This window comes from Sebastes fasciatus, chromosome 16 (assembly GCF_043250625.1).
Source record: "Sebastes fasciatus isolate fSebFas1 chromosome 16, fSebFas1.pri, whole genome shotgun sequence".
Taxonomy (NCBI): domain Eukaryota; kingdom Metazoa; phylum Chordata; class Actinopteri; order Perciformes; family Sebastidae; genus Sebastes; species Sebastes fasciatus.
Window position 1 is genome coordinate 20,431,938 of NC_133810.1, and position 27,637 is coordinate 20,459,574.

Consider the following 27,637-nt stretch of genomic DNA (forward strand, 5'->3'; position numbering starts at 1 on the left):
TCTTATATGTTGTCTAGTTGGCCAGCTTATTTGTAAGTAATATTGTTTGACTAAGATTATGACAATTATTAGTATTATCACTTTTCTTTTCCTTCATTGACTTTTAATTTGAAAAAGAATAAAAATAAGTAAATTTAGTCCTCCAAAGAGGACGGATGGTGGCGGAAAAAAAAGAAGAACATATAGAAGAAGAGTTCAGTTTGTCGGCAGGTCAGACTATGACAAATGTCTTGGGGAAATAATATATTTTGGCTTCCCTGTTGTTAGTTTAGTTGTTATACACTTTAAAATTAATTTGTATCGATTAGGGTGCTATCATATGGCAGTATATTATATGATTGGCCATAGATATACAGTAAAAAAAAAATAACTAGCTTATTATTTAGGAGAATGTCAAGGCTGACAGTGATGAACACAGTAACGTACAATCACATTTACATGTAAATTTTACATCAGATATCAGTCAATCTTACAGTAAAAATGCGAGAACATGATTTAAGGTCAGTAAGAAGGAAGATGTAACAGTGAAAAATGTAAATCACTACGAGGATAAGTGGAAAAATCAAAAGCTATCTGTGGAAGAACATCTGTTCCTTGATGCCGAAGTGGTCTCTTAGTGAGGGATTTATAATGTGTCTTGTTGTCCCAGTTGAGCATCTCAGGCTGAGCAGGTTAAAACATGAACTTTGTAACAAGTCCTTTGTTCATCCTGCCAGTCTCAGCCTCATTTGATATTACTTCCAGCTTTCTGTGGATTTGCTAAGCAGTGCAGCACTGACATATTTTCTTCCGCACAAGGCAAATCCTGTAGCCAGTGTCAGGCTGTAGATTTTCAAAAAACAACCAAGGTCTACAATTAGATGAATTTTTATAGATTGTCAGTTTGTGAAAACTGTGTTCAACCACTAGATGTCTACATTCAGAGGTCAAAGATAGCTCAGAGGTTTGGGGTCAGGTCCAGTGGAGCCAGCGGTGTAGGAGTGGAGTCATTAGCCCAGTTCAGGGTAAAATTGGCCCTGCTCTGGGCGGATGGCTCCGGTGCAGGGAAAGCAATATGGAAAGCGACACCTATGACCAAAATGATAACTGAAACCAAGAGGACGAGTCCCCGGCGCAAGATCAGCTCATGTACAGAAAGCGGCGCTTGAGTTTTGGTGTTTGAAGTCTTTTTGCTCTGCTCAGCATCCCCCTCAGTTCCTCCTGTGTTTGTGCTGTTGGCCTCAGCATCATGGCCAGCATTCAGCTCCTGATCCTGGGTGTCGACTGGACTGTAGACTGGGGCTTCTTCGCTGTCCAGCTGGACCTTCAGGGTGCAAAGATGCTGCTGTCAATCAATATGTGAGTAACTCGAGTATGATAAACAGTCAAAGAAGTGAGAACACCCCGCTTAAAGGAACAATATGTAGTATATTTACTGTAATAAATCATAAAATGACCATGATATGTCATCAGAGGCTAAGAGCACACTAAGTTGAAATACTGGCTTCTCTGGCAACATTGCTACAGCCAGTATGTTCTCCTTTGAAATTTCCATTCTGGTGCAGAACGTATGTTTTTGTTTTGGATCTGTGTGATCTCGTCCACTGCCCATTTAGACACTTGGTTGCCACATAAACAAATTGGTAAGCAAGCAAACTAACTGGATCAACAGAGGTAACATTAACGTTAGATTCTACCCGACCAGAAAAGCCTCGGCACATCTCTCTGTGGTCCGTGTGCAGCTGGGTTATCAAGGCAGCGATTATTTGAGACACACAGTCGGTGAAGTGATTCCGACTACGGCTGGTCAGAGGCTAACGCCGTGATGCTAACACACATTAACTGCTATCAGTCACACCAGAGGAGCGGACGGGCCACGGCTCCAATGTTTTGAATTTGGACTGCAGTACCCATTTAAAACGCTAGCTGTCAGTGTTACATATTGCTCCTTTAACACACCACATAGTAGGCTATACATGTGCACTTACTGTATTAGGGCAGTCAGAAGTGTGCAGCACCATCGCTTCATTCAGCATTGTACTAGAAGGACGCTTTGGTATCACCACCACTTTCTTTCCAGCTCGCAGTTGAGCCTGAAAACACATTAGAGTGAGATTTATGAGAGACATAAAAATGATATATACTTTTATTCAGTTAAAGAAAACTCATTTATCCACAGTTCAAAAACTATTATATTACATCTAAATAAACTTTTCCTTGCAAAAATAATTCTTAGATTAAAATGCATTGATTTGTGGCATGTTTGAGGGTTTATGCAATGTTCATCTCTAACATTTATGTTTTTATTGTGAATGAGTTTAGAGATATAACTACGCCAGCATTTTCTGCCTCCTGATGAAGCTCCATTACAACAAAAATATTTCCTGAATAGTAAGTTTCATTTTCTGATCCTAATTCCTGCCCTCAATCCTTTTTGGAAAGGTTTAAATACCATGTGTGGTATAAAGAAAGATAAGAGCATCCTACCTTGAGTGTGACTTTCTTCCAGTTGAGTGTGAAGATTAGAAAGAGGAAGAAACCCGCCTCAAAGAAAACACATATAAAGATACCCAGCCAAAAGCCTAAATAGAGGGACACAAATACACACACAGTAAAGACTTATCTACAGTGTATTCACTTCTTACATACTATAAGAACATTGGTTAACAAGAAAAACAAATGATATACTTAATATTTATGACAAAAAAGACTAAGATACAGCCATGCGAGCCTCTATTGGAAAAATTAAAATGTTGACCTGATGAAAGTGCTAGATGAAAAGTCCGGATCACCACAGTTATTAGGCCAGAGGGGGACATGAGTGTGTGTGTGTACCAAACTTCATGGCAATCCATTTGATTGTTGTCGAGACAATTCACTAAAAAACACACGTCAATGATCATCAACACCGTGCCGTGCGTCGTTAAAAAGGGGAATGCTAGAGACATTATCCACTCAGGTACAATGAACTCCAAACATATTGCATATCTGCATATTAAATCAGAGCCACGCTTATATCATACCACAGTCTTGTCCGGCCTGGGAGTTGTCCATGTTCTCGTCTTACAACTTTAACCCTTTTACAGTGTGTTTTCAGTTCATGAAAGTTAATTGTTAACATTTTGGTCACCGAAAAATGTCAGCTTTCAGTTGTACTTCTGGTGCCTTCAAATTGGGTCGTATTCATGACGAGTCCATATGTACGCCCCCCCCTCTTGTGGTATTCACGACCTCGTAAGTGGAAAGTTTCTGAAAGCTCTAAATTCACAAGTTGTGAAATGTTTGTTAACATTGTCAGAAATGGCGGAGGCCATGGAAGTTAATTTTTCAGTACATAATAAGTGAATATATTGTAATTTTAGTCGTATATTGTAATTATTCCTAATTTTATAATGTCTGAGGAAAATGTTGATATTCCCAACAGCCTCATCTTTTTCCTCTGTCATTATGCCTTTGTCATTCCTGCTTTATGTTACCCGCTTGCTAGCTTGCAAAATTGTTAGCCTCTGTGGCTTCTAGACGTCGACAGTAACATTAATGCTGCTGTTGGTTAGCAGTGGTGTTCTCACGACTTAACCACTTGAACGCCAAGCATATCATGTATACGTCTTCCCAAGTTGTAAACACAAACTCAAGAGTTTCATTTGAAGTCGTCAATGGCTCCACCCTCTAGTGTCACTTCTGGTTGCAAAAAAACAATATGGCGACAGCCAAAAACCAAGATGGCAACGGCCAAAATGCTGAGCTCAAGGTTTCGAAACAGTAGTCCACAAACCAATGGGTGACGTCAGCGTGACTACATCCACTTCTTATATACAGTCTAAGGGGTTGAGGTTGAAGACTACAAGTTTAAAAATGAAAAAAATCTGGAGGTGTGCAGTTAGACAGAAGTGAGAAGTGAGCCCGATCTCTGTAGCCCATTCTCTCTGCTCACACTAGCGACTCGAGGCTATGTTAGTTGCTATTGGTACACCACACACCCGGATCTCCGACCGAACTGCCGGCGGTCGAGTTGCATTACGGGTAATGTAGGCACCAGGTCTTGACAAGAAAGAAGAATGTGTGGAATAAAAAAGATATTTCTGCTTTTTTAAACTGTCCATCACGAGGAGTGCAATGCTGGGCCCCGAGCCAGTAAAGGTTGGTGTAAGATCATATTCATAGCTTGTTTGCAGAAACATACAGAAATAGAATAGGATGGAAACACTACCTAATATTCTGAGCTTGGCAGCAAACATCAGAGCGATTCCCACTGGCAGAGCGATGCAGTAGTAACACACCAGGTTGGACAAGGCGGCAATTTTCTGCATCCCACATCCTATAAGAATCCCTGAGCAGACACACTGAAAACACACACAGATTGAAGCAACTAAAAAAGAGACATTGATTGAACAAAACAAGCAAGCAAACTCTGTGTACACTTGAACACTTGAGCACATTTGTTCTGGTCTGTAATAACATACCAGAAGAGCGTCAAAGAATTGTAGAAATGTGTAGACTGTAAGGCTCTCTGCGACCAACTCCACAATGTTTCTGCAGACAGTAGAAGAAGATCATCAAAAACAGAGTTGTCTTTACAGGATGCAGGAATGAACGTGTGTTGGTCTGAAACTTACTCATCAGAGGTAAATATGTAGCCAAAGACGGACTTAGAGCTAGCGAGGACGATACCCTGGCACACAGCAAGCACTCCTATAGCGAAGACGTTACGTAAGTGATAATACCTGACAAGTTGTATGTTACAAGATTGTAATGAATGACTTTTGTCCAGATTCACAAAATATCAAACACCTTTGAAATTACGGTTGCATGGCTCTCACAGGAGCTATCTGCCAACCAATCAGAGTCAAGAATTCTCAGTGGACACGGTTTTGATTATATTAATTATGTATGTTTGTGTTTACAGATACGTGCATATGTGTCTTCATACCTGACAGAACCAGAGACACTTTGCAGGTGATTATGGCCCTGGTATAGTTCCCGGCCCCCAGAGCATTCCCAACGCGCACGCAGGCAGCTGCCTGGACACCTAGAGGGAACTGCAAGGACCCCATGTTACTTTTTGGTGAGTTACAATGACTTACACAGCTTTGGGAAATACATTTATTCACTTTCTTTTTGATGAAAAGATTGATACCACTGTCATGTCTGAGTGTGAAATAGGGCACTGGAGCCAGGTGGCAGTTAGCTTAGCTTAGCTTAGCTTAGCTTAGCCTAAAGACTGGAAGCAAGGGAAAACAGTTGTCCAATGTTCAAATGTAAACCTACCAGCACATCTAACACTTGCTAAATCTGCACATGAACAGAAATTATATTGATTTTAGGGGAGCTGTGCGCTGTAATTATTTCTTGAGGAACAACAGTTTATCTCCAGCTATAGACACGGTAGTAACAAGAAACAAGTTACAACGTAACACGCTGTAAAACCACAAACTGTAATTTTTCCACTTCTAAATAAAACAAACAAAATACAACATGTTAATCTGTAAGCTCTAGAGGTGATGGTAGTCCTATTTTTGAACTTTGGACAGAGCCAGGCTAGCTGTTTCCCCCTGCTTTTAGTCTTCAAGCCCAAAAATTGGTATTCAGGACCGCCCTAAAGCATTATAGGTCCCCTTTAAAGGGACTGTTTGTAACTTTTTAAGCGTATAAATGTAGCGGGTCGGCACATATGCGCGTTCGCATATGCGCGCTCGCGTGTGGCCGGAGCCTCGTCTCCGCTGCCTGCTCTCCTTCACTCAGACAGCGCGTGCCTCCTCCACCTCTAGACGTGAACGCGTGTTCACTACACACTGCAGAAGAGTTAGTTTAGCTCTGAGAATATCTAGTGAATGCACAGGGGACGTTTGTGCAGAAATAAATGCTGCAGCTCCTCCAGACCAACAGAGGTTTCCCGTGTCTTGTGAAGTGACGGAGCTCTTCAGAGAGTTACGTTGTCTTCTCGTTACCGACCGGGTGCCGGTGTCTCCTCTGCTCTCTCCGGCTGCGGGCGGAGAGAGCAGGGAGACACGCTGTAGAGCCCCGCTGCTTCAGCCTGCACTTAGGCAGAAAAAGCCAACACTAGGATCAGATCTAAATCATGTTCATGGAGAGACCTTCGTCTGGTCAGCTAACATTACTGCCAAGCAGCTGAAATATAAAGTGATATTGTGGTTTTAGCTGACGTGCGTCGCCTCACTGTTTTGAGCGACGCTCGTTCAGGTATATTTAGAGCGAGCAAGTGCGAGCCCGACGCTGACTTTCGTTGATTTCACGGCCACAGGTGTCGCTGTTAACAAGGATTTCTGAAAGTTACAAACAGTCCCTTTAATATACATATGGTATTGATCTTCTCATCTAAAGTCAATCAGTGCATTTCCCAAAATTCTGAATTATTGTTAAATAATAATATGTCCATAAATGTTCCAGTGAACACATTGGATGATGCATACCATAAATGTTATCTCTCCTATTTCCACCATCACATGCTGGGCAGCGAGATCCACCTCTCCAAGTATACCTGATATGATAAAGGTCACATTCAGACATTTACAAAGACTTAAAAAGTTACACCGACAAACTTGTGATGTTTGACCAAACAGTCTTTGGTATGGTACATTTTGATTATTGTCTTCATTTTCAATTAACGGCATAATGCTGGTGGATTGATGTCCATGTCCAAAACCAGAATTTTATTTGGGCAAAAAAGTAAGGTGAATTTATGGTCACACAGTTACTGTATAGAATTTTTTTGTGCCTTTACCTTGTATACCTTGTTTTAGGTGGTTTGCTTTATTCAAAATTGGACACTTAAGCCTGTTTACAGTAAAACAAATCAATTCACTTTGTTTGTATGGCATAATTTGTCCATCGACTTGGTAATACCAAACAAAAGCTAGGAGGAAATAATTATTATGTTTTATATATGTTTTATATTTGAAATATCAATTAAATACTTTTCTGAATATTCTTAAACATCAATTTTAAAGTCACTGTATAGAGCATCTTTACAGTTACTCTGGTGGTATTTGTTTGTGGGGAAAAAATGACAAAATCCATACACAATTTTGGCCCTACATCTTTAAAGAAATTTCAAAAGCAACACTGACCAGCAAGGAAACCTCCAATCTCCCAGACCCACCATTCAAAGCAGATCATGAATGCACTGGGAATAGCCAGCTTCAAATAGGAGCCCCACTCCTGCAGACAGTCAGTGGACCAGCCTGCAGAAAGTTTCACACAGAAGGGTTATACTCAATATGGCCTGTAGAGGACGACAGTTTTTTGAAGACAGAGTGTAAAAACACAACTGCTTACATGCGTCATTTGGCCCGGATGTGTAGCAGAACAGCTGATTTGGTCATTTAGTATTCACATTTGTGTGTGTAACTCACCTCCCCATGTCTGCTGATGGAGCTTCTTCCATCTGATGTAGCCAAACAGCAGCAGGCAGATGGCAATCTGAGAGAGGCTGTTAGCAATTGCTGACCCACTGGAAACACACATGATAGAACATCTTTTTATATTGGAGGATGTCTAGTGATGGTCTACATTAACTGTGACTCCATTCCTCTCTCTCTAGACAAAGCCAGGGAAGGACTGCACACTGAAGGGTCAAAGGTCAGTAACAAGACAGTTAAATTTACACTGAACACACTTGATGTCTAAGAGTCTGAGAATAAGCCCTACAAATTTGGAGTCGATGCTTGATATGGAAGCGGAGGGACAAACCTGACCCGACCACAGGGACCTGATTGGTTAAGTGGACTGCCTGTTGAATAAAATGTTTGTCCAGCTGGACCAGGATCAACTCCTGTCAGAGCTCTCTCTTCTTTCCCTACAATGCCTCGCTCTCTAAATACAGTACAAAAATAATAAACATCAGTGTACTGCTGGCTCTGTTTTCACAAAAAACAAATCTTTTCAGATAGATTAAAATGGATAATGAGCTCTCTGACCTCCTGTCCTCTTCTTTCCAAACTCCTGGCTATGCATTAGCCCCCAGCCCTCTCCTATATGGACAACAGTGAAGTGATCAGGAGAGAGAAAGAGAGTCTCTCTACTTTAAATGCTATAGAGGCTTAACTAGTATGTTTTATTGGTCATGGCACTTGAGGCCTGATACCAAATCTAGCAACATAAATTCCATCGAAACTGAAAAGGTAAGGAGGAGCAGCATGACACACTTACATGACACCCAACTCGAGGCTGAAAATTAGGATGTAGTTGGCCGCCAGGTTAAAAATGTTTGCTGCTGCTGCTGTGTACATCTGAGGAAGAATGATCCCCTGACAGACAAAAAAGACATGCAATCCACAATCAGATATCCTGTAGAGTGAATATTCAAACTGCATGAACAAACACATTCAGGAAACAAACAGCATTCCAGTAACAAGACTAAGAGGCTACAGTCATGCTGGCAGCTTGGTGAGGCTTTGAGCTCAATGCCAATGTCAGCATGCTAAGTGGTATATGTGCATGTTAAGCATATATAAAGTTTTACCATGTTCATCAATTTAGTTTAGCGTGTTAGCATGCTAACTACGGCTGTCAATCTATTAAAATATTTTATTTTATTAATTATTAATTAATTAATATTTAAATTTAATGATTGTCCATAGTTAATCACGTTTAAACGCAAATTAATCAAACATTTTGCATCTTCAAAAAATGTACCTTAAAGGAAGATTTGTCAAGTATTTAATACTCTTATCAACATGGGAGTGGGAAAATCTGCTTGCTTTATGCAAATGTATGTATATATTTATTATTGAACATTAATTAACAACACAAAACAATGACAAAACCCTCACATGTACTGCATTTAGAATAAAAATATGCTCAAATCATAACGTAGCAAACTGAAGCCAAACAGGCAACAACAGCTGTCAGTGTGTCAGTGTGCTGACTTGACTATGACTTGCCCCAAACTGCATGTGATTATCATAAAGTGGGCATGTCTGTAAAGGAGAGACTCGTGGGTACCCATAGAACCTATTTTCATTCACATATCTTTAGGTCCTCCTTAGCAACAAGCTAGTATGACATGGTTGGTACTAATGGATTCCTTAGGTTTTGTAGTTTCATATGATGCCAGTATCTTCACTCTAGCTTTAAAACTAAGCCTGCTACAACCTCAAAATCGCAAGGTGCCTTAATGCGTTAAAGAAATGAGTGGTGTTAAAATGAATTTGCGTTAACGCTTTAACTTTGACAGCCTTGATTTGCAAAGTAGCACTAAGCACAATGTATAGCTAAGGATGATGTGAATGTCACTAGATTTGCAGCTACTTGGTCATAAACTAAAGTATTGACAAATTGAATTTTGACCTGATGGTGGCGCTAGAGGAAAACTTCCCATCACTGGATCACCACAGTTATTGCATCCTGAGGGGAACATGAATGGCGCTAGAGGATAAGTCAGATGATCATCAAGGTCAATAGGATGCAACGTCTGGGAATGTCTGTAGAAAATGTTGTGTGAATACATTTATCCGCTCTCATGGCTAAAGAAAAGCAAAAGAATCATCTCATGTTTTGATGATGGACTGACAAAACTGCTGACATGGTACGGCGTAACACAAATACAATTCATCAAAATGATCAAGACATGAGGGGATTCTCTCTCTTTTTTACCACTGGGGTGCCACCATTTCCTGAATTTGTTTTGGGGAAACGAACAGTGGCGGCTGGTGGATTTTTTTTTGGGTAGGGCCAATCAATTTCAACAAACATCCTAGTACGATTCAATGCAAAAAAAGGTATCAAAAACGCATTACTACTTTGCAGTTACATTTTTATCATTTATTTTTGAGTCTTGCAAGAGTAGCGCTACTAGTGCTTGGCTGTTCCATTGTCATGCCGTTAAAATGGGCTGTGAGAGAAGAGAAGTGGAGAGAAGCGAGAGACGAGAAGACAAGATCACGCGAGAACTGACATGAGCCCTGACGAGAACAGAGAGACACACGTGAACGTGTGCGCGCACACCATGGGCCAAATCAGTTTGGCCCTCCCGGAAGTCTTTTTTACGGCGCTGATTGGATGAATTGTATGTCATTCATGCTTGTAATCATATATCTTTAATCAGTGATTGGCTGTACTGCTTATTAGACCCGCCTTCCTTGGGCCAAATCCATTTGGCCCCAGAAAGTGCACGTGCAGCAGAGCAGCTGAGAGCTGCACTAGCAGAGAGTTCAAGGAGGAAAGCAGATATTTGGCGCAGTTATCCTATTTTACAAATATTACGGGTATATTCCATAGGTCAAAAACACACATATTGACAATTTTTAGAATTTTTAGAATTAATAATTTTATAATTATTTTTTTTTTTTGGTGGCTCAAGGTGGGTGGGGCCAGGCCCCGTGGCCCTCTATTGGCCGGCCGCCACTGGAAACGAACACATTGCAGTCCGTTTTTTGAGGCAGGGCACCCACTGAAATTCAGTGCAGGAGAAGTGTTTCCTCTTATAAACTTACTTGGTTTTGTAGGTAGGCAACTTGCAGCCGGTGCAGGAACATGGCCTGTAGCAGAGACAAAAGGAGAAGAAATAAAAGAATAAAACTGGTACCAGCCAGGATTCTCAAACACAACTTTGTTGCTGCTTTTAGCTGTCGATATATATGTTGCTATGCTGCTCATTAATTTCCGAATGTTTTGTTGTGTTTGAACAAGGATAACATGGATGCTAATAATATGATCAAAACATATTAATGGGGTAATATTACAATTACTCTAATCACTCTCTAACTGAATTATCTCAGTCAAATTAAGGAGGTAATTGCAGTAAGCACAACATGATGGACAGTAGACGTGCCTTGCTTTAGAATCACTGTATCATTTATACACTTTGGTTTGAATATTAGCAAGGACTGTAGGCATTCATTGCTTTCTAGAAATGGCTACTGTTTTTATGCCCATTGCTGCAGCTACTCCTGCTTTTCCTTAATTACTTTTATTTTCTGCACCAGAGAGGTCATGGAGAGAATTGGATGGAACATGATTTTTTTATACACAGATAATGACATGGCGAGCACTGTTGGAAAAATTATTCAGAGTAAATCCATCAACATAGAAAAAAACAATGAAGTTTCACCATTTTCTCTACTATTATTTTGTAGAGCTTAAGATATTTCCTGTTAGTTACCTCACATCCTTCAACTATCATTAAAAAAGATATACATTGAATTTGGGTCACTGTGAATGCTTTAAGATAAACTTAATCAGATCACTCACAGTGATCAGGTTAGGTGTGCAAAAAAACACGCTGCATGGCTTGAAGACAAGGCCAGAGAGTACTATCTTTTGGTATTTACAGGACAAATACTGGAACACACGTCCACTCTTTTGAGTCTTCACTCTTGAGTCGTCACTGAGTTGGTCACCAGAGTTGTGCAATCATTGTTTTCAGATGAAAACATCACCACAAACTCAAAACTCCTTGCCTCATTCACCGCTATGCTTCCTATTTTGGGGAACTGGTTGCACCTAAACTTGATTTGCATTTCTTGGTTTTTAATACAGAGCCTATAGTATGTCCTAAAGTGCTAATTCTGTAGCTCAAGTAACTGTAGAATATTGCATAATACAACATTTATTAAATTAGGCAATACAAATTTCATTTTTGTCCACACTAATGTTTCAGTTCAGTGCACTCACTGGAACAGCTGGGAGAAATATCATCACGTAGAGGTGGGCAATTCTGAAAGGGAGGTAAACAGTAATATTAACAAAGAATATAGAAGCAAAGAGACGAAACTCCTGTGTTTTTTTGACAACAGCTGCCATTTTGGACTGAAAGCGCTTATTATATTTTTTATATTTTATTGTTCAACACAGGCCATTTTGGTAGAATATGACAATAGATTAGAAATAATTTTGTTTTACTTTTTCACCTCACTTTCTACATTTTACTGGCTTCAGGTAGCCCCTTTCAGTCCAAAATGGCGGAAGCGTAGCTTTGCTGCTGGGCGCTGATGTTGCAATGGAACGAACAATTGACTTTCACTTCTTGGCAATATACGTTCTTTGATATTAATTTAGTAGAGCAAACACATAGAAAATGCCCCTCTTTTTGCAAGTGTATATATGAAGTGTCAAAACTTTGTGTCGGTTGACATTCAATTTCTGCTTAGTTGCTTTAGTTCCTCAAAATAAAATAAATAAAGACAGGAATCTAACTACATACTATAGGTGGAATCACATATCCAGGTGTCTAAAGCTGCATACGCAATATTCACACAAATACCTACATAAATGTATATACAAAAATGACCTTAAGCACACCCACATAAAATACCCCTATACACACTAATCCACTAACCTGGAATAATACAATATATGGAGGTCAGTAACACCACTGATAAGAATAACACCCATGGCACTAAAAATGAAGATATGAGTCTTGTTTATTTTCTTTAAAAGACAACCTAACTGACAGTTGGTTGTCAGCGAAGCATCAGCATTTTGTACACTCTCTGACACATATATGCAGAACACACACACACACACACACACACACACATATAAGGTATTAATCAGTTTCATAAACTGTGAATTTACCTCGCCACCTCCTCCCCTTGGTGCAAAATGAGCAGCAACTTGTGAGTGTTGATGAGAAGCCCCCAACAGGGCAGACAAAACAGCAGCAGGATCAATGTACTCCTCTGGAGAATTACTCCCGCGCGTTTCATGTTCTTACTGCCGAATGTCTGCAAAACACAAATGAGACAAAAGAGAACTGAATCTGATTACAATAGGTTCAAAATGTGAACCTCTCTGTAGATAATACCCAGTAAGAATTAGGACATCATAATAGACAATTCTCACCTGAGAAATAAGTGTGTCACACGCCAGGGCAAGGCCATAGCCTGTTGCAGATGTGGTCATGTTAATGGTCTGAGAGGTGGAGAATCAAAAACAAGAAAACCAGAGAACAAAAACTGTAAGTGCAATCTAAGATGTGCTGCTATCTCCCTAAAATCTAAACCAGTGAGTAGGAAGGGGCCCTGCCTGCCCAGTACGATTTTACCCCAACATTTCAACAGGCTTATTCACTTCAGTGTCACTGTGTCCTAGCTCAGTCCGTTATGATCTGCACCGGGACATTTAGGAAGCAGCTATTTCTGTAGTCTCTCCAAAATCAAGATAGAGGGCTGTGCTCTTGTGCACAAGAAAACTGGAGATATGAGACTGATCCTGGATGTCAACCCGTTTCACCCCTGAGATTCTATCCCATCTAAAAAGATTTCAGTCTTTTTAGGATTTCATGTCTGAATCCAGAGATTTTTGAAATTTTTCACACACCAATTTGTCCGTTGAATATCATTTTCGCCTGTAATGTGCATGTTGATACACCCAGTCTCACTGAGAATCAACACCCTGATCTGCAGCTTGCCGCAACTGTCAGTCAATTTCAGTTCATTACTTTCCTTTGTAGGTCCGTATAGTTCAGTGCCAACTGTTCTCACAATTCCGATGAACTGTGGTTACTCCCAACACACAATGCTCTCACAAGACAACGTTATTGTATTTTGACCAGCGTCAAATGGTAGACAGCCAAAGTAGTAGTAGACAAGTGTGCGGTGAAATGAGTTCAACATTTAGCAAGCCAAAGAGAGCCGGATATTTATTTTTATTTATTTTATTGTTTATTTTTGCAGGGACAGCACACATTAAAACTAATTGCACCAGAATTAGCTAGAAGCTAATTTGCTTCTGTTCCTGGACAGGTAGACCGAAAAACAACCATCCATCCATCCATCCATTTTCTTCCGCTTATCCGGGGCAGGGGGGCAGGAGGCTTAGCAGGGAATTTCAGACGTCCCTCTCCCCAGCAACATTTTACAGCTCTTCCTGGGGGACCCCGAGGCATTCCCAGGCCAGACGAGATATATAATCTCTCCAGCGTGTTCTGGGTCTACCCCGGAGCCTCTTACCAGTTGGCCATGCCTGGAAAACCTCCAAAAGGAGGCGTCCAGGAGGCATCCTGATCAGATGCCCGAACCACCTCAGCTGGCCCCTTTTGACAAAAGTGGCCAATCAAACTAAGGCTGATGCTGTCCATATGCATCAATCAGGTGTGACTAAATTAGTCTTTTTGTTCTATATGTGTCTGCTGCTGGTCTCAGGTCTTGCAAAAAAGATTTCAATCTCAGGTGGCTGGCTTCCATGACTTTGTAGAGGTCTGATACTGGGACCAATATAAACAAATAGTCTTTGGGTCAGTGGAAGCAACAATGATGCCATTTACCAAACGGTCTGTGGTCTATGGTTGATGAATGGTCTCTTCCAGGATTACAATATCACCAGCCACGAGGCACGAGGTGTCGCTGAATGGCTTAATGAGTATGGCCAATTTGTGAATCATCTGCTATGGACTTTAACCAGATATCAACCCAACTGAAGACTGATGTGTTAGACCGCACTAGCCTGGTTCAAGACCTCTGAATTGCCACCCACGCCTCAGATTTGTTCAGCAATTCCAATACGGTAGGTCTGTTGTGTTCATTGACAGATGTTTTTGCCAGTTGGAGAAACAGTCGACTAGGGATGTAACCATTCATCTACTATATTGATATATCGATTTATATTCCTGCGATACAACTACATCGATCTGTACTCGGCAAGTTGTCCTTGACAGGAGACTTATATCGATATAAATTCGATTTGAAACACAAAAATCGATTGTATCAATACTGAGGATTTGCACCTTGTATTTAAGGACGACAAACGTTATATTAAAGTGTTTTTTAGCACTTGTATTAGTAAAGAAATGTTAAACATTACTCCGGTTCTCCAGACATGCGCCAGCTCTGCCCTCTGCAGCGCGAGCGCGCATCCATGGCGTGCATGCAGACGAACGGAGATCTGGACTCCTCCTCTCTCACCTGGTAGAGGCTGGAGGGAGACGGGCACCGGTCTGCATGAGACGGGAGGCTGTCGGCTTCATCCACAGGAGCTTCCCCCATGCACTGTCGGTTTTTCATTCAGAGAAAATGACCTTTTCCCGTCATGATATCTACTGTATGTAAACGCAGCATCAGCCTCACGGATCCAGCTGGAGAGCAGACGGTCCGCGCGGCAGATTATCACGACGGGAGTAAAGTAAAAAACAACACAGAAATTCAACTAACGTCAGTCTAACATAGTTTTAAAATGTTTTCCCGTATGTTTTCATGTATGAAAAGAGCCCAAATGAACACTGCAGGTGGACTACTTGATTACTATAAGCAGATTATTTAAACAGCGTTCGTATAGGAATGATTAGTGTCCCAAGCTATTTGATCACTATCAGCTGTTTGATCACTATCAGCGGTTGATCACTGTATTATTGCTCTACCGTTTATATTGAAAATGAGCACAGAAGCAGCAGGTTAAATCACTGTTCATTTAACTTGAATAGAAGTTGGTTTATTATATTTTTTGTTAAATATTGCACTGCCTTGTATCTTGAGAACTGAAGCAGCGGGTCCTGCAGTTGCACTTTTTATTATTTTATTATAAAAGGTGTATGTATTTGCCAATAATCGTTGTTTACTTGTTTATATCCATAATTAATTTATCCCTGATTCCCTTACAAGAAAAACTTTCAGGAATCCTGGCCTGCACTGTACTGTATCAGCTATTTATTTCACAGTCAAACTGACTGAATTTTTGGCAAAAAAAAGTTACTGTATCGATTTCAAATCATTGAATCGTACCGTATCGTATCGTGTTGCTCTAGATGAGCCAAATATCGTCCTGAATCGTATCGGAACCGTGGAAATCGTATTGTATCTTATCGTTGTAAAAACGTATCGTTACACCCCTACAGTCGACCTATCAGAGCTTAGTAGTCAGGATAAGATATTCATGAAAATAGCATGAGAGTGAGTGAGAGCAGCGCAGCTTGCTCTGGCTGGTGGGCGGTGCTTGGTATTTCCTTAACTGATCTCAACATGGCGGCCGGGTCACAAACTTTCTCATTTTACAGCTAAACAGTACATTACAAGATGTTTCTGAAAACATTAGAAGTGAGAAATTGCCATTACAGTAACAGAATATTGATTCATATTTGATCAGCGCTGCCGAGTTTGACCGTTTTGTTTTGTTTGCGATTGATTGACAGCTGCTCAGAGACGGCAAGACTCCAGCTCGGCTATAATTGGTTGTTTTCCTCTGGTCTACGAAATCTTGCAGATGCCATTAGGAGCACCGGAGGACACAGAGGCACATGATTTTTTTTCAGATTACCTGTTTCATGCACTACCGTTTTATAACAATAACTACTTTAAATCATATTTGCTCCATTTCTACCTACTGCTGCTTTAAAGGTGCACAAAATGAGCATCATCATCTCACACACACAGAATACTTCAGATATTCTAATGATGAATAGTAGAGAAAAGTACTGTCAGCAGTAGAAGTAGTACAGTATGTAGAAAGAGTAGTGGTAGTAGTTGTAGTACTTTAGTTGCAGTAGGTTAAATCAATTAGTCTACAAAGGAATAAAAATAGTACCGCTGAGGCCAGTGCGTATCCAGCCAGCTCTGCATTGCCAATGTGACCACAGAATATGGTGGTAACAAACTGCAGGAGGAAGTTCAGTTTCCGAGACAGCAGCTGCAGAAACAAACCCAAAGAAGACAAACAGCCCATCATTGATCAGGTGAAACTGATGCAGCCAATTATTACTGACAGCTTATCTGTACTCAGTGAAGAAGTTTGAAGTTAGAGCGCAGCATTGCGAAATCACCAAGCAGACAGGTTTGCACTAAGAAACACTATAAGCACAATTTGATCAATTTGCATATTATAATTTAGAACTGGTAATTGATTGCACTGTTTGACTGTAGTCTGTAACATTCAACAGTACCTCTGGCTATAGGAGCCAAATGTATAGCCTAACAGTCGTGGCTCTGTGTGAATAACATACCAACCCCCCATCAGCACTTCAACTTTCCCCTACTCACCAGTGGGCCCGTGAGCCGTAAGACCTGGTAGAGTTCTTCTCTGTAGGCCAGTGGTAGCCAACGTCTGACACACGCACACCGAAACAGTTTGGAGCTGACCACCGTCGCCTCGTCTCCCTCAGTGCCTACCGTCTTGGCAACAGAAACCCCAGCAGCGGGCCTTGCACCCGGCAAAGGGTGTGCAGGTTCTGGGGATCCTAGCTTCTCCATTTAAACACAGAAAAAGAAGAGAGAAGGGAGAGGAAAGTGAGAAAAGCTAAGGGTCGAAGGAGGGAGGGTGCAGGGAGGGAGGGAGTGACGTAAGAGAGAGCAAGGAGGGGCGTCCTCGGTCTATCTGGGTTTAGAAATACACCACATGCACTTCTTCAAAGTTATTGATTGAATGCTATGGTTTGGAGAAGGAGGGAGGTGAGAGAATGAAAAAGGAGAGAGGAACATAAAACAGAGGGAGTGACACAAGGAGTGGAAAGTCTTTATTTGTGAATACAATGGTCAAAGCAGGGCTGATGAATGTTTCTTGGTAGGGAGGGGAATACTGTGTTTCTGAGTATTTGTAGTGTATAGCCTATACCGTGAGTGCGTGCTTTGTGAACCTGTTTCATTAGCATGTTTTGATGTGTGTGTGTGTGTGTGGTCTTGCTGGTCTCAGTAGTAATCTGATGAGGAATGCTTGTTTGCACTGTGTACACAAAGTGCTCTGATGGCACACACTCTGCAGGCTTTGATTCGTTTTATTACGGGGCAGTCATGCTGTTCATGTTTGTGTGTAACAACTGATCTTATCTGCATCTGATTGTACTTTGACCACAGTCCTTACCCCTGGGGTTGGCCTCCTCACGTACTTGTGACATACACAAACACGTGTGCACACAAACCTGCACTCATCAAGTTTCTCCTGATAGAACTCTGCAACTTAAACATTTATTTACCAACATCTACAGGTATCATCAACTTACATGTTAATATATGACTGTGACTGAGCAGCAGGATGGGTTTAATCAGCGATCTTTATCTTTAGCCTCTCAGAAAAGACACAGTTTCAGGACAGTTGATATGCATCATTTGTAATAACAGCATGGCCAAATGAGGTCACAAGCAGCTATCAGTTTACACATACAGCTGAAAAGGTTACAGGTGTGTGTGTATGGTGAGAAACAGGAGACCCCTGCATGTGTCTATCAAGTATATAGGTTACTAGGTAGTCAATTGTGCAACTTCACATAAAGAGCGTATTCTTTCCGCACAACTATGTTGCAATTGCTGCTAATGTTTGATCTGACCACACACCAAAACATTTTTTAGACTGAATATCATGTGCCGATTATAAAAAGTCCAAAGCATTAAAATTCACTTTATCAAATGCAAATACATGAGCAAGGAAGTTGGATGTCTTAGGGAGGCATGACTAATACAACTGGCACTTTCTATGCTCAGTCAAAATCACAAAAGGGATTTTTTTTTGAGAGCAAGTAGAAACTGTCAGAGTGAAAAAAGGGGTTAGCAGATACAGGCCTATCATTTTAAGAAGCTTAAAATGTGTGCTCAGGGTTGAGACAGGACAAAGGGAAATCAACATGTGATATAAAAGTAGTAACAGCAATAATGATAAATGAAGCTCAGCGTAAGTTCAATCAGGAAGACTATCTTTATGCTTCATTCATAATCAATTATCTCTCTCTTCTCCTGCTTCTTCTCAATCAGCTGATTATGGGCGTTCACTCTTTTAGTGAAACCAACCAGATTTTGACTTAATCCCGATCAGAGAGAAAAACTTTAATTATTTTCTCCTCTCTGCTGCTGTCAGCTGTCGTTATAGCCATTCATCTCTGGTCATCATATCCTGTGCCCAGGTTGAGCTCATCAGAGTTCCACTTTTCATCACATCCAGCTTAGGTCTCGTAGGTCTCATTAACTACCTGCAGCTGAAGGAACCCTTTCAGCTGGTCAATGCCTCTCTCTAGTGGGTAAGAGAGGGAGGGCTGTTGGAAACATGCACACACCTGGCTAAAGTAAATACAAGTAAAAAGTCCTGGTCCGAAAACACCACATATATCAGATTAACAAAAGTAGCTGTTTAAAATACTAACGACACATGAGATTTTTAGGTTGTAGCGGACACAGTTTTAAAGCTAGAGTGAAGATACTGACATATAAATCTAGAAAACCTGTGGAATCAATACGTACCAACAATGTTATACTAGCTTGTTGCGAAGGAGGTTAAATAACGCTCCAAACTTGCACTAAATTTTGGTGAAGAAAAACTGTTATGGCCCTTTTCAAGGGGGTCCCTTGACCCTTGACCTCAAGATATGTGAATGTAAATAGGTTCTATGGGTACCCACGAGTCTCCCCTTTTCAGACATGCCCACTTTATAATAATCACAGTTTGGGGCAAGTCATAGTCAAGTCAGCACACTGACACACTGACAGCTGTTGTTGCCTGTTGGGCTTGAGTTTGCCGTGTTGTGATTTGAGCATATTTTTTATGCTAAATGCAGTACCTGTGAGGGTTTCTGGACAATATTTGTCATTGTTTTGTGTTGGAAATTGACTTCCAATGATAAATATATAAACTCTGAAAAAAAAGTTTGTAAACTTGTGTTTGGTCAATTATTTCTCTGTTGTTACAATGCTAATTGGCATTGTATTTTACATCTTTGGAAAGCCTGTTTATTAACCTTCACAATGATGTCCAACTTATAGGGATTATGTGGGTATCGCCGAAATAAAATTTGCCAAAATTCTCTGCCAATGGTAAACCGTGTATTCTCCTGTTGGTACTGACTCTTGTTTTGAGTTGTTTGGTGGGTTGGATGATTGAACTCTCTATCAGTAACAAGGAACAAACACCTGACGGTGTATTAAATTAATAAAGTGTAAAATTGCCAATATGTCTTGTTTGTTCCTTGTTACTGATAGAGAGTTCAATCATCCAATCCACCAAACAACTAAAAACAGGAGTCAATACCAACAGGAGAATACACTGTTTAGCATTGGCAGAGAATTTTGGCAAATTTTACTTGAGCGCTACCCACATAATTAGCAGTGCAGCTCATCCCACAAATGCATGATCCTTTCAAGTTGGACATCATTGTGAAGGTAAATAAACAGGCTTTCCAACGATGTGACATACAATGCCAATTAGCAACAGAGAAATAATCAACCAAACACAAATTTCCAAACTTTTTTTTCTGAGTTTACATACATTTGCATAAAGCAAGCATATTTGCCCGCTCCCATGTTGATAAGTATTAAAGTAAATAAATTATTAAATACTTGACAAATCTCCCTTTAAGGTATATTTATAACAGATAAAAAATGGGCGATTAATTTGCGATTAATCACAATTAACTATGGACAATCATGCGATTAATTGCGATTAAATATTTTAATCGATTGACAGCCCTAGTTTATATACATGGAAAAAATGGCAGACAGTGACTTGCTTTATCAACAAATAACAAAATAGGCCTATATTGTCAAACCCATTAGAAAATTGCATTATCAATATCTTATGGGCTTTAAAAGCCATATGAAAAGAACACGTAAAACATGCAATTTAATCCTTAGATCCACACCCTAGAAGTTTTAGTGCCATTGTAATGACTACAGCCAATAAAAAAGTGTCCTTGTGTTTGCACATTATAAGTACGCAACAATAAAAAAGTAAGAATCAGGGGTGGGAGGATGGAAAGGGTGTTGGCAGGAACAGGGAAGCAGAATGATGAGAAAGTCATTGAGAAACAGTGAAGGGAGTTATAAAAGTGTCCTCACAGCGAAGCATATAAAAAGAGCTACTGAAGAGTTGAACAGTCCTCCACATTCTCATGTTCACACACAGGGAACATCACAAAGAAAACACAGACAAGGAACAAGAAGAAATAATAATTGTCAGGTAAGAGGTAACTGTTTGCACTGTCTTACATGTTATTCACATGTTTACATAGTTTATTTTATGGGTATAAACCCAGAGAGCATTGCTACTGTGTTGTTGTATGACTTGAGAAGAAATAGTTACTCTTATTTATTTTAAGCAAACTGCAATCACATATTACTTTGCTATTAACTTCAAGTAATAAGTGCCAGCAACAACAAACTGTGCCTTTAAGAAAAATGGACTGCATTTATATGACACTTTTATCCAAAGGGATGATTTTACAGCAGATCTAACAAGCAGGTTTTTCTAAATTTAGTCTTCAGAATCATGGTAAAACAAACACTGGCGAGGTTATAATATAACAACAAATTGGTTTCTTTTCTTGGACACAAGAAGGTTATATTTTCTTTAATGCTTAAATATTACAGATATTATGAACGGGATCTGGCGTATACACGAGTAGAACTGTACCAAATTGCTGAGTGTAATATTTAAAAGCATAAATTATCTCAAAAAATCTATGAGATGGCAGGTTTTTTATGTTTTACAAAAAAAGCCATGCACACAGCATTTTCCAGACTTTGTACTCCTAAATTGATGCTTAAAAACAATCCATTATCATCTCTAAAAATCACTTGTGGACAAATTTTGAATTTGTATTCTCTAAGCTTGTATAACAATTTGATTGTTTTTGGCCTATTAGACGAGGAGACGGGAGAAAGGTTTGGCTCGCAAAGAAACTTAGATCGACTGAAAGAGAGGAAGTAAATTGGAAAATTATACTGAGGGTAAAAACACAAATGATTAATGTGTGAAGTGTTTGTGTCACAGATGTTGGTAGCTTAATGAGGTGGAGAAAAACAACTCAGAATATCAGGCAAGGCAAGTTTATTTGTATAGCACCTTTCAGCAACAATTTAAAGTGCTTTACATAAAACATAAAACTGGGAAAAAAAAGTTCGGAAAATTTGTGTTTGGTCGATTATTTCTCTGTTGTTACAATGTTAATTGGCATTGTATTTTACATTGTTGGAAAGCCTGTTTATTTACCTTCACAATGATGTCCAACTTGTAAGGATCATGCGTTTGTGGGATGAGCAGCACAGCTGATTATGTGGGTAGCGCCCAAGAAAAATTTGCCAAAATGCTCTGCCAATGGTAAACAGTGTATTCTCATGTTGGAATTGACTATTGTTTTGAGTTGTTTGGTGGATTGGATGATTGAACTCTCTATCAGTAACAAGGAACGAATAAAACACTTTATTCATTTAATACACCGTCAGGAGCCTAAGTAGTGGGTGGAAGATCCATACGCAGCCACAACAGCCTGGCACATCCTCCTCATGCTGGTCACCAACCAGATCACACGTTGCTGTGGGATCCATTCCTCAACCAGGAGGTTAAATAACACATCAAACGTGCGGGGAAAAGCTGGCATGGCCATTTTCAAAGGGGTCCCTTGACCTCTGACCCCAAGATGCAGGAAAATGGGTTCTATGGGTACCCACGAGTCTCCCCTTTACAGACATGGCCACTTTATGATAATCACATGCAGTTTGGGGCAAGTCATAGTCAAATCAGCACATTGACACACTGACAGCTATTGTTGCCTGTTGGGCTTCAGTTTGCCTGTAATGATTTGAGCATATTCTTTATGCTAAATGCAGTACCTGTGAGGGTTTCTGGACAATATTTTCATTGTTTTGTGTTGTTAATTGATTTCCAATAGTAAATATTTACATATATTTGCATAAAGCAAGCATATTTGTCCCCTCCCATGTTGATAATAGTATTAAATACCTGACAAATCGCCCTTTAAGGTACATTTTTAACAGATAAAGAATGTGCGATTAATTTGCAATTAACCATTAGATATTTTAATCGATTGACAGACTTGTTTTTTTAAGCCAACGAGAAATGAAAAACAGAGCTAAATTAATAATTTACTTTGGACTTTGGGCTACATTTTGGTTGAGGAAAGATGCTATATTATCATTTCCGAAATGAGAAAATGAGAGCAAGCATACTGTATTTGTCCGCTCCCATGTTGATGAGAGTATTAAATACTTGACAAAATTTCCTTTAAGGTACATTTTTAACAGATAAAAATGTGTGATACACTAATACACATCTGTATGAAGGCTCTTTCTGATGATCTTTCCCTCACATTTAGGTTTATCCAAGGAAGAGTAAAATGAAGCTGATGTTCAGACCCCTTCTTCTCCATTTGCTCCTGTACTGTGCAACCCAGACATCAGGTAAGCCTGCCTGGTTTGCAAGTCTGGTCACCAAGAATTTAACTGACTTGTCTCTGTCAGTTAAATTATTCCCATAAAAAAACTTTTGTGCAATCTATAGCTTTCACTGCTTCACTCAGCCATCCCTTAAAGTTTCAACTCTCTCCCCCGTTTCTTTTCCTAAGGTGTCAAGATCCAGTCTGTCCCAGAAGTCAACAGTGAGGGTGTTATACAGACAGAGCTGGAGAAGACCGTGTCTCTGGTTTGTCAGTCTGACGGCGGCAATGAGACTCAGGCTGATGAAGAGTTGGTGTGGAAGAGGAATGGCGCTGTCATCAGTCTGACAGAAGGAAATAAGAAAGGTCGCAGCAGCGTGTGTGTTACACCCATCATCTATGAAGACAATGGTGCCACATTTACCTGCCACCTGAGCAAAAATGCTACAGTTACGGTTTCAGTCACCCTGAATGTCACATGTGAGTCCCTTCAAATAAATGTTAATAAAATACTAGTAACTAATAACTAATGTAAAGCTTTTAGGTTAGCCACTCTTTGGATCACACTGAAATATCTCAACAACTATTGAAAGGACTGCTGTGAAATGTTGTATAGATATTCATGGTACACGGAATCCCACTGTATTCCTCTGACTTTTCCTCTAGTGCCACCACCAGGTCAAGTTTTCACTTTGTCTAATTCTGCTTTATGACCAAATATCTGCAAAACTAATGACATTGCCATGAGCCTCAGCTCTACAACATTGTGTTTTGTTCTAGCATGTATGCTAACATGCCTAAGTACAGCTTCAAGGAGCCACCAGTGTGGCTGTGCTTATAGGCGCAGTTGTGCTTTGAGACATAGGCCCTGTTCACACCTGGTATTAACATGTGTCCTCAGTGATCCGATCACAGGTGGACAGCTTTAAGTAAGTCTATTCATACCTAGCATTAGAATGCGTCTTCAGTGGCCCCTTGTGATCTCACTTCCCCGCCCAATTTGCAAAATAACACGTAGTTAAGCATCCTATGGTTTCTGAAAGGCACTATATAAGTCCAATTTATTATTATTATTATTAGTAGTAAACACACGGCTAATACAGCAGCTGTTTTGACGTAATATTACATGAATGTAGTAATATCCTACATATTTGTTAATTCTGGTACATTGTATTAACATCAAATAAAAGGTTATTGTATCATTGTGGCAAAAGCAGCAGTGCCGGCACCGGCAGCGCGGCGGTCCCCAGGGACCTCCGGTGCTGGCACCGCTGTTTATGCCAGACCACAGCGGGGTACAGTGCTCCAGAGAGCCGGGGAGGACAGAGAACAGGCGGGCGGTCGGGTGTCAGCTCCGCGCAAAGCAGCGGAACAGAAAACACCAACACATCTCCAACAGTATGATAATAATGCACTTTGCGTGCCTAGTCTACATACAGTAGAGCACAGAGGCCGTTTCCATGCTGACAAGCGCCCGTGTCTGCCTGTTTAATTCACCTGAGGGCCGCGGATCCCAGCTGGACATCAGATGAGTAGGAGGTCCTTAATGTGGCCCAGGACGCATTCACGTACACACTGCTAAAAGAATGTGGTCATATGTGGCCCAGACCACCTCTGAATGTAGTCTGGAAGATCCGATCTCAATGCGTCCTCAATGTGTCTTGAGTGTGTTCACACCTGTACTTAAAGCTGTCCACTTGTGATCCGATCACTGAGGACGCATGTTAATACCAGGTCTGAACAGGGCCATAGATTGTATATAGAGAGGCGAAGTCCCGCCCCTTCCGGTGGACCCCATGTGACCTTATTTCGGAAAAAATATATATGGTAGTCAACAGTGAGAGACAAATCATTTTTTTATCCCGTTTGTATTGTGGCATGAATCACACATATGATGTTTGCCAATTTAAAACATATTTTTGTCAATTTGGATCAATGTCATCCATAGAAGAATGCTGTTAGCACTGCTAAAACTGCTGGCTAAAGGTTAACGTAAAACATTTTCTCTGTGACGTTCCTCTTCAGATCGCCCCGAGCTCTCTGGGTCAGAGGAGGTTGCAGTAGAAGAAGAGGCAGTGCTAGTGATGCAGTGTGATATCTGGGCCAATCCACCTGTCTTATCCGTGTCTTGGACACTTAATGGAAGCGCAGTGGATCTATTAGCAGGTGGCTTTTCAGTGACCAATGATGGCTTTACAAGTCGGCTAACCACCAACAGCGTGGAGAAAAGCTTGCATGAAGGCACGTATCAGTGCACAGCGAAGTCTCCCATCTATGGAGGTCACAGCAAGCAATTCAGTGTCACAGTAACAGGTCAGCTCACACAATCAGTGTAATCAGCACATGAAATGATGAATCAGTCAGTCACTGTGATGAAAAAGTGGGTTGATCGTGGTCTTCCTCCTCATCTGTAGAAAAGACACTGAAGTTCCCACTGATGCCCATGATAGCAGGTCTGGTGGTGGTGTGCCTTACTGTGATTCTTGCCCTTGCTTCACGATGGAACAAAATTACAAAGGTAACACACAAAACACACGTATAAGACTGAGCCTGACTCACTACAAACTGAACCTCCTAATGCTTTATTTCTCTTTTGACAGTGCTGCAAGTAGGTTGTGCCCAAAGAAACTGATCTTCACCAAATGAGAGAAGCTAGGCATGAAGACATCACAACTCTTTTTTTGTGTGCATGAGACTGTGATTACCCATTTACTAATTTTTTATCATATTTAACATTGTCTTAAAGATTGTTATGACATTTCAGGAAATGTGCTTATTTGCCTTCATGAAGGGAGGTCGAAAACCAACAATACCACTCTTCTATCTGTCTGTTAAATATGAAGCTAGCAGTTTAGCTTAGCTTAGCACAAAGACTGGAATCAAAGGGAAACTGCTAGCGCTAGCCTGACTCTGTCAGGTAGGCTAACCGTACAACCGTACAACCACAATGTGTGGGTTTTTGTACAGATTAAGCATACAAAATATACGGTACGGTTGTTAAACAATGAGCTTTAGAGGTGCTGGTGGGTGGATTTTGTTGCCTTTGGACAAAGCCAGGGAAGCTATTGCCCCTATTTCCAGTCTTTGTGCTAAGCTAAGCTAACGGGCTGCTGGTGGTAGCTTCATATTTACCATGCAGACAGTCACACAATTTCATAGGCTACTCTATCAAAAAGTAAGCACAACTACAAGCCAAGTATTCGTTTCTGTAGGCCTATAAGGCAAGAATACTTAATTATACTTTTCTTAAGTATGTGTCGATCAAAAGATTAAGTACAAGTAGGCCTATAAGCCATGTATACTTAGACTTTTCTGTATACTTGTCAGTATGAGCCAAGTATACTTATGTATACTTTTTTAAGTATATCTCTGATAAGTACATAAAAACTAATCTGAAAGTATACTCTCTTATCTTAAGTTTAAAAGAAGTATACTAATAGCACACTTGAATAAACTTCTTTTTGGTAAGGGTGCTCATCTAACTCTCGGCAAAAAAGCAAATTCTTCTTAAAATGTCCATAAAAATCTTACAAAATGTAGCATGCTATCCACTGTATCATCTGTTGATTATGGCAGGACGATGTATGACGTTTGCAATACGACCTTGAGATCATCCTTAAACGTGTTACTTCTCATAGTGTGATGCACCACTGCACATTTCTTGTTAATTCTTTGCAATAAAAGTGCTTTTTGTTTCCTCACCACCTTCTTTTCCACATTTGCACTGAACTTTAACTCCTGACTCAACAATACAACCAAGGCTTGTTAAAACCATGTTATACATTTACTCTTGATGAGACAAAAGAACAGGGACAACCATGTCATGAGGTTCAAGGTCTACATCTGTGTGCTCTTACCAATAAAGAAACACTTAACAGGTTCACATAAAACAGTGCAATACCAAACGAGGATGGTAGCACTTTTGACAAAGTGTGCACAAAATAAACACTATGAAAACAAGCTTGAGTGAAGGCTTTTATTGTGAAAGAAGCTGCTGGCTATACCTTCAGCTTTAAATCTGTAGTCAAAACTTTATTTATTTGGTCCCTTCCTGTGTCAGGCTTTTCAGTTAGTTACAATTGTGCCCAACAGTCAGTAATAATGTAAGGTCTAATTGATCCCTTTTGGGAAATTCTCAGAGGTCTCATGCTAATGTGCTTATTACATGCTAAAATGAGAATGTGAATGTTGCACAAAGCTCTGGTTTAATTGCTAATTGACATGTATAAAATAGTTTTTGCAAAACCGAGGTTAATCACAAATTGTTTTACAGAAAAAAATATATTAAAAGTGTAAACACGGGCTTGTTGATGCCTTTATTAAATCGCAATAGACTAAAACTAAATAGGTGACAGATCTCAAAGCACCGGTGCTTTAACATGCAGGTCTGTAGTGACATCTGCTGGTCACTTTACTTCAAGCCCTTCCAGTCCCTGATAATGAGATTCTTGTGTAAATGTGCAAATAAAGACAAAAAGACAAGCCTCACAGTGTCTGACAAATAACAAATGAGCATCAGTATTTAGTGACCTGTCCTTGTTCTGTCAATGTCAATAGACTGCACGGTCCACCAGGACAGATTGTGTATTTATCATTGGTATTCATTTATTTTAACCTTTA

General features: G+C 40.2%; 2 protein-coding genes across 10 annotated transcripts; one reads left to right on the forward strand and one right to left on the reverse strand.

Moving 5' to 3' along the window:
* On the reverse strand, positions 1-17,186 carry slc47a1 (solute carrier family 47 member 1). 4 transcript variants are annotated; one of them, XM_074610143.1, is made up of 17 exons: positions 16,908-17,186; positions 16,456-16,557; positions 12,784-12,852; positions 12,517-12,665; positions 11,614-11,656; positions 10,434-10,478; positions 8,149-8,246; positions 7,353-7,450; positions 7,068-7,181; positions 6,411-6,478; positions 4,910-5,018; positions 4,596-4,671; positions 4,443-4,512; positions 4,190-4,322; positions 2,467-2,561; positions 1,968-2,072; positions 1-1,321 (listed from the first exon to the last, which is right to left on the reverse strand). In XM_074610143.1, the coding sequence occupies exons 1-17, from the start codon at positions 17,115-17,117 to the stop codon at positions 938-940; spliced, it is 1,968 nt and encodes a 655-aa protein (XP_074466244.1). In that variant the 5' UTR covers positions 17,118-17,186; the 3' UTR covers positions 1-937. The 4 variants fall into 4 exon arrangements, with proteins under 4 accessions (XP_074466244.1, XP_074466243.1, XP_074466247.1 ...); XM_074610142.1 differs by having other exon boundaries at positions 1-1,324; XM_074610146.1 differs by having other exon boundaries at positions 1-1,297; positions 16,908-17,185.
* tmigd1 (transmembrane and immunoglobulin domain containing 1) lies at positions 4,906-26,977 on the forward strand. Of its 6 annotated transcripts, none has more exons than XM_074610150.1 (7): positions 4,906-5,044; positions 7,541-7,578; positions 22,958-23,042; positions 23,207-23,497; positions 25,043-25,330; positions 25,432-25,535; positions 25,618-26,977. In XM_074610150.1, the coding sequence occupies exons 1-7, from the start codon at positions 5,032-5,034 to the stop codon at positions 25,627-25,629; spliced, it is 831 nt and encodes a 276-aa protein (XP_074466251.1). In that variant the 5' UTR covers positions 4,906-5,031; the 3' UTR covers positions 25,630-26,977. The 6 variants fall into 6 exon arrangements, 3 of the variants coding, with proteins under 3 accessions (XP_074466251.1, XP_074466252.1, XP_074466250.1); XR_012590209.1 differs by lacking the exons at positions 4,906-5,044; positions 7,541-7,578 and adding an exon at positions 20,576-20,802 and having other exon boundaries at positions 25,618-25,859; positions 26,099-26,977; XR_012590208.1 differs by lacking the exons at positions 4,906-5,044; positions 7,541-7,578 and adding an exon at positions 20,576-20,802 and having other exon boundaries at positions 25,618-25,859; positions 26,112-26,977.
* The last annotated feature ends 660 nt before the right edge of the window (positions 26,978-27,637 follow it).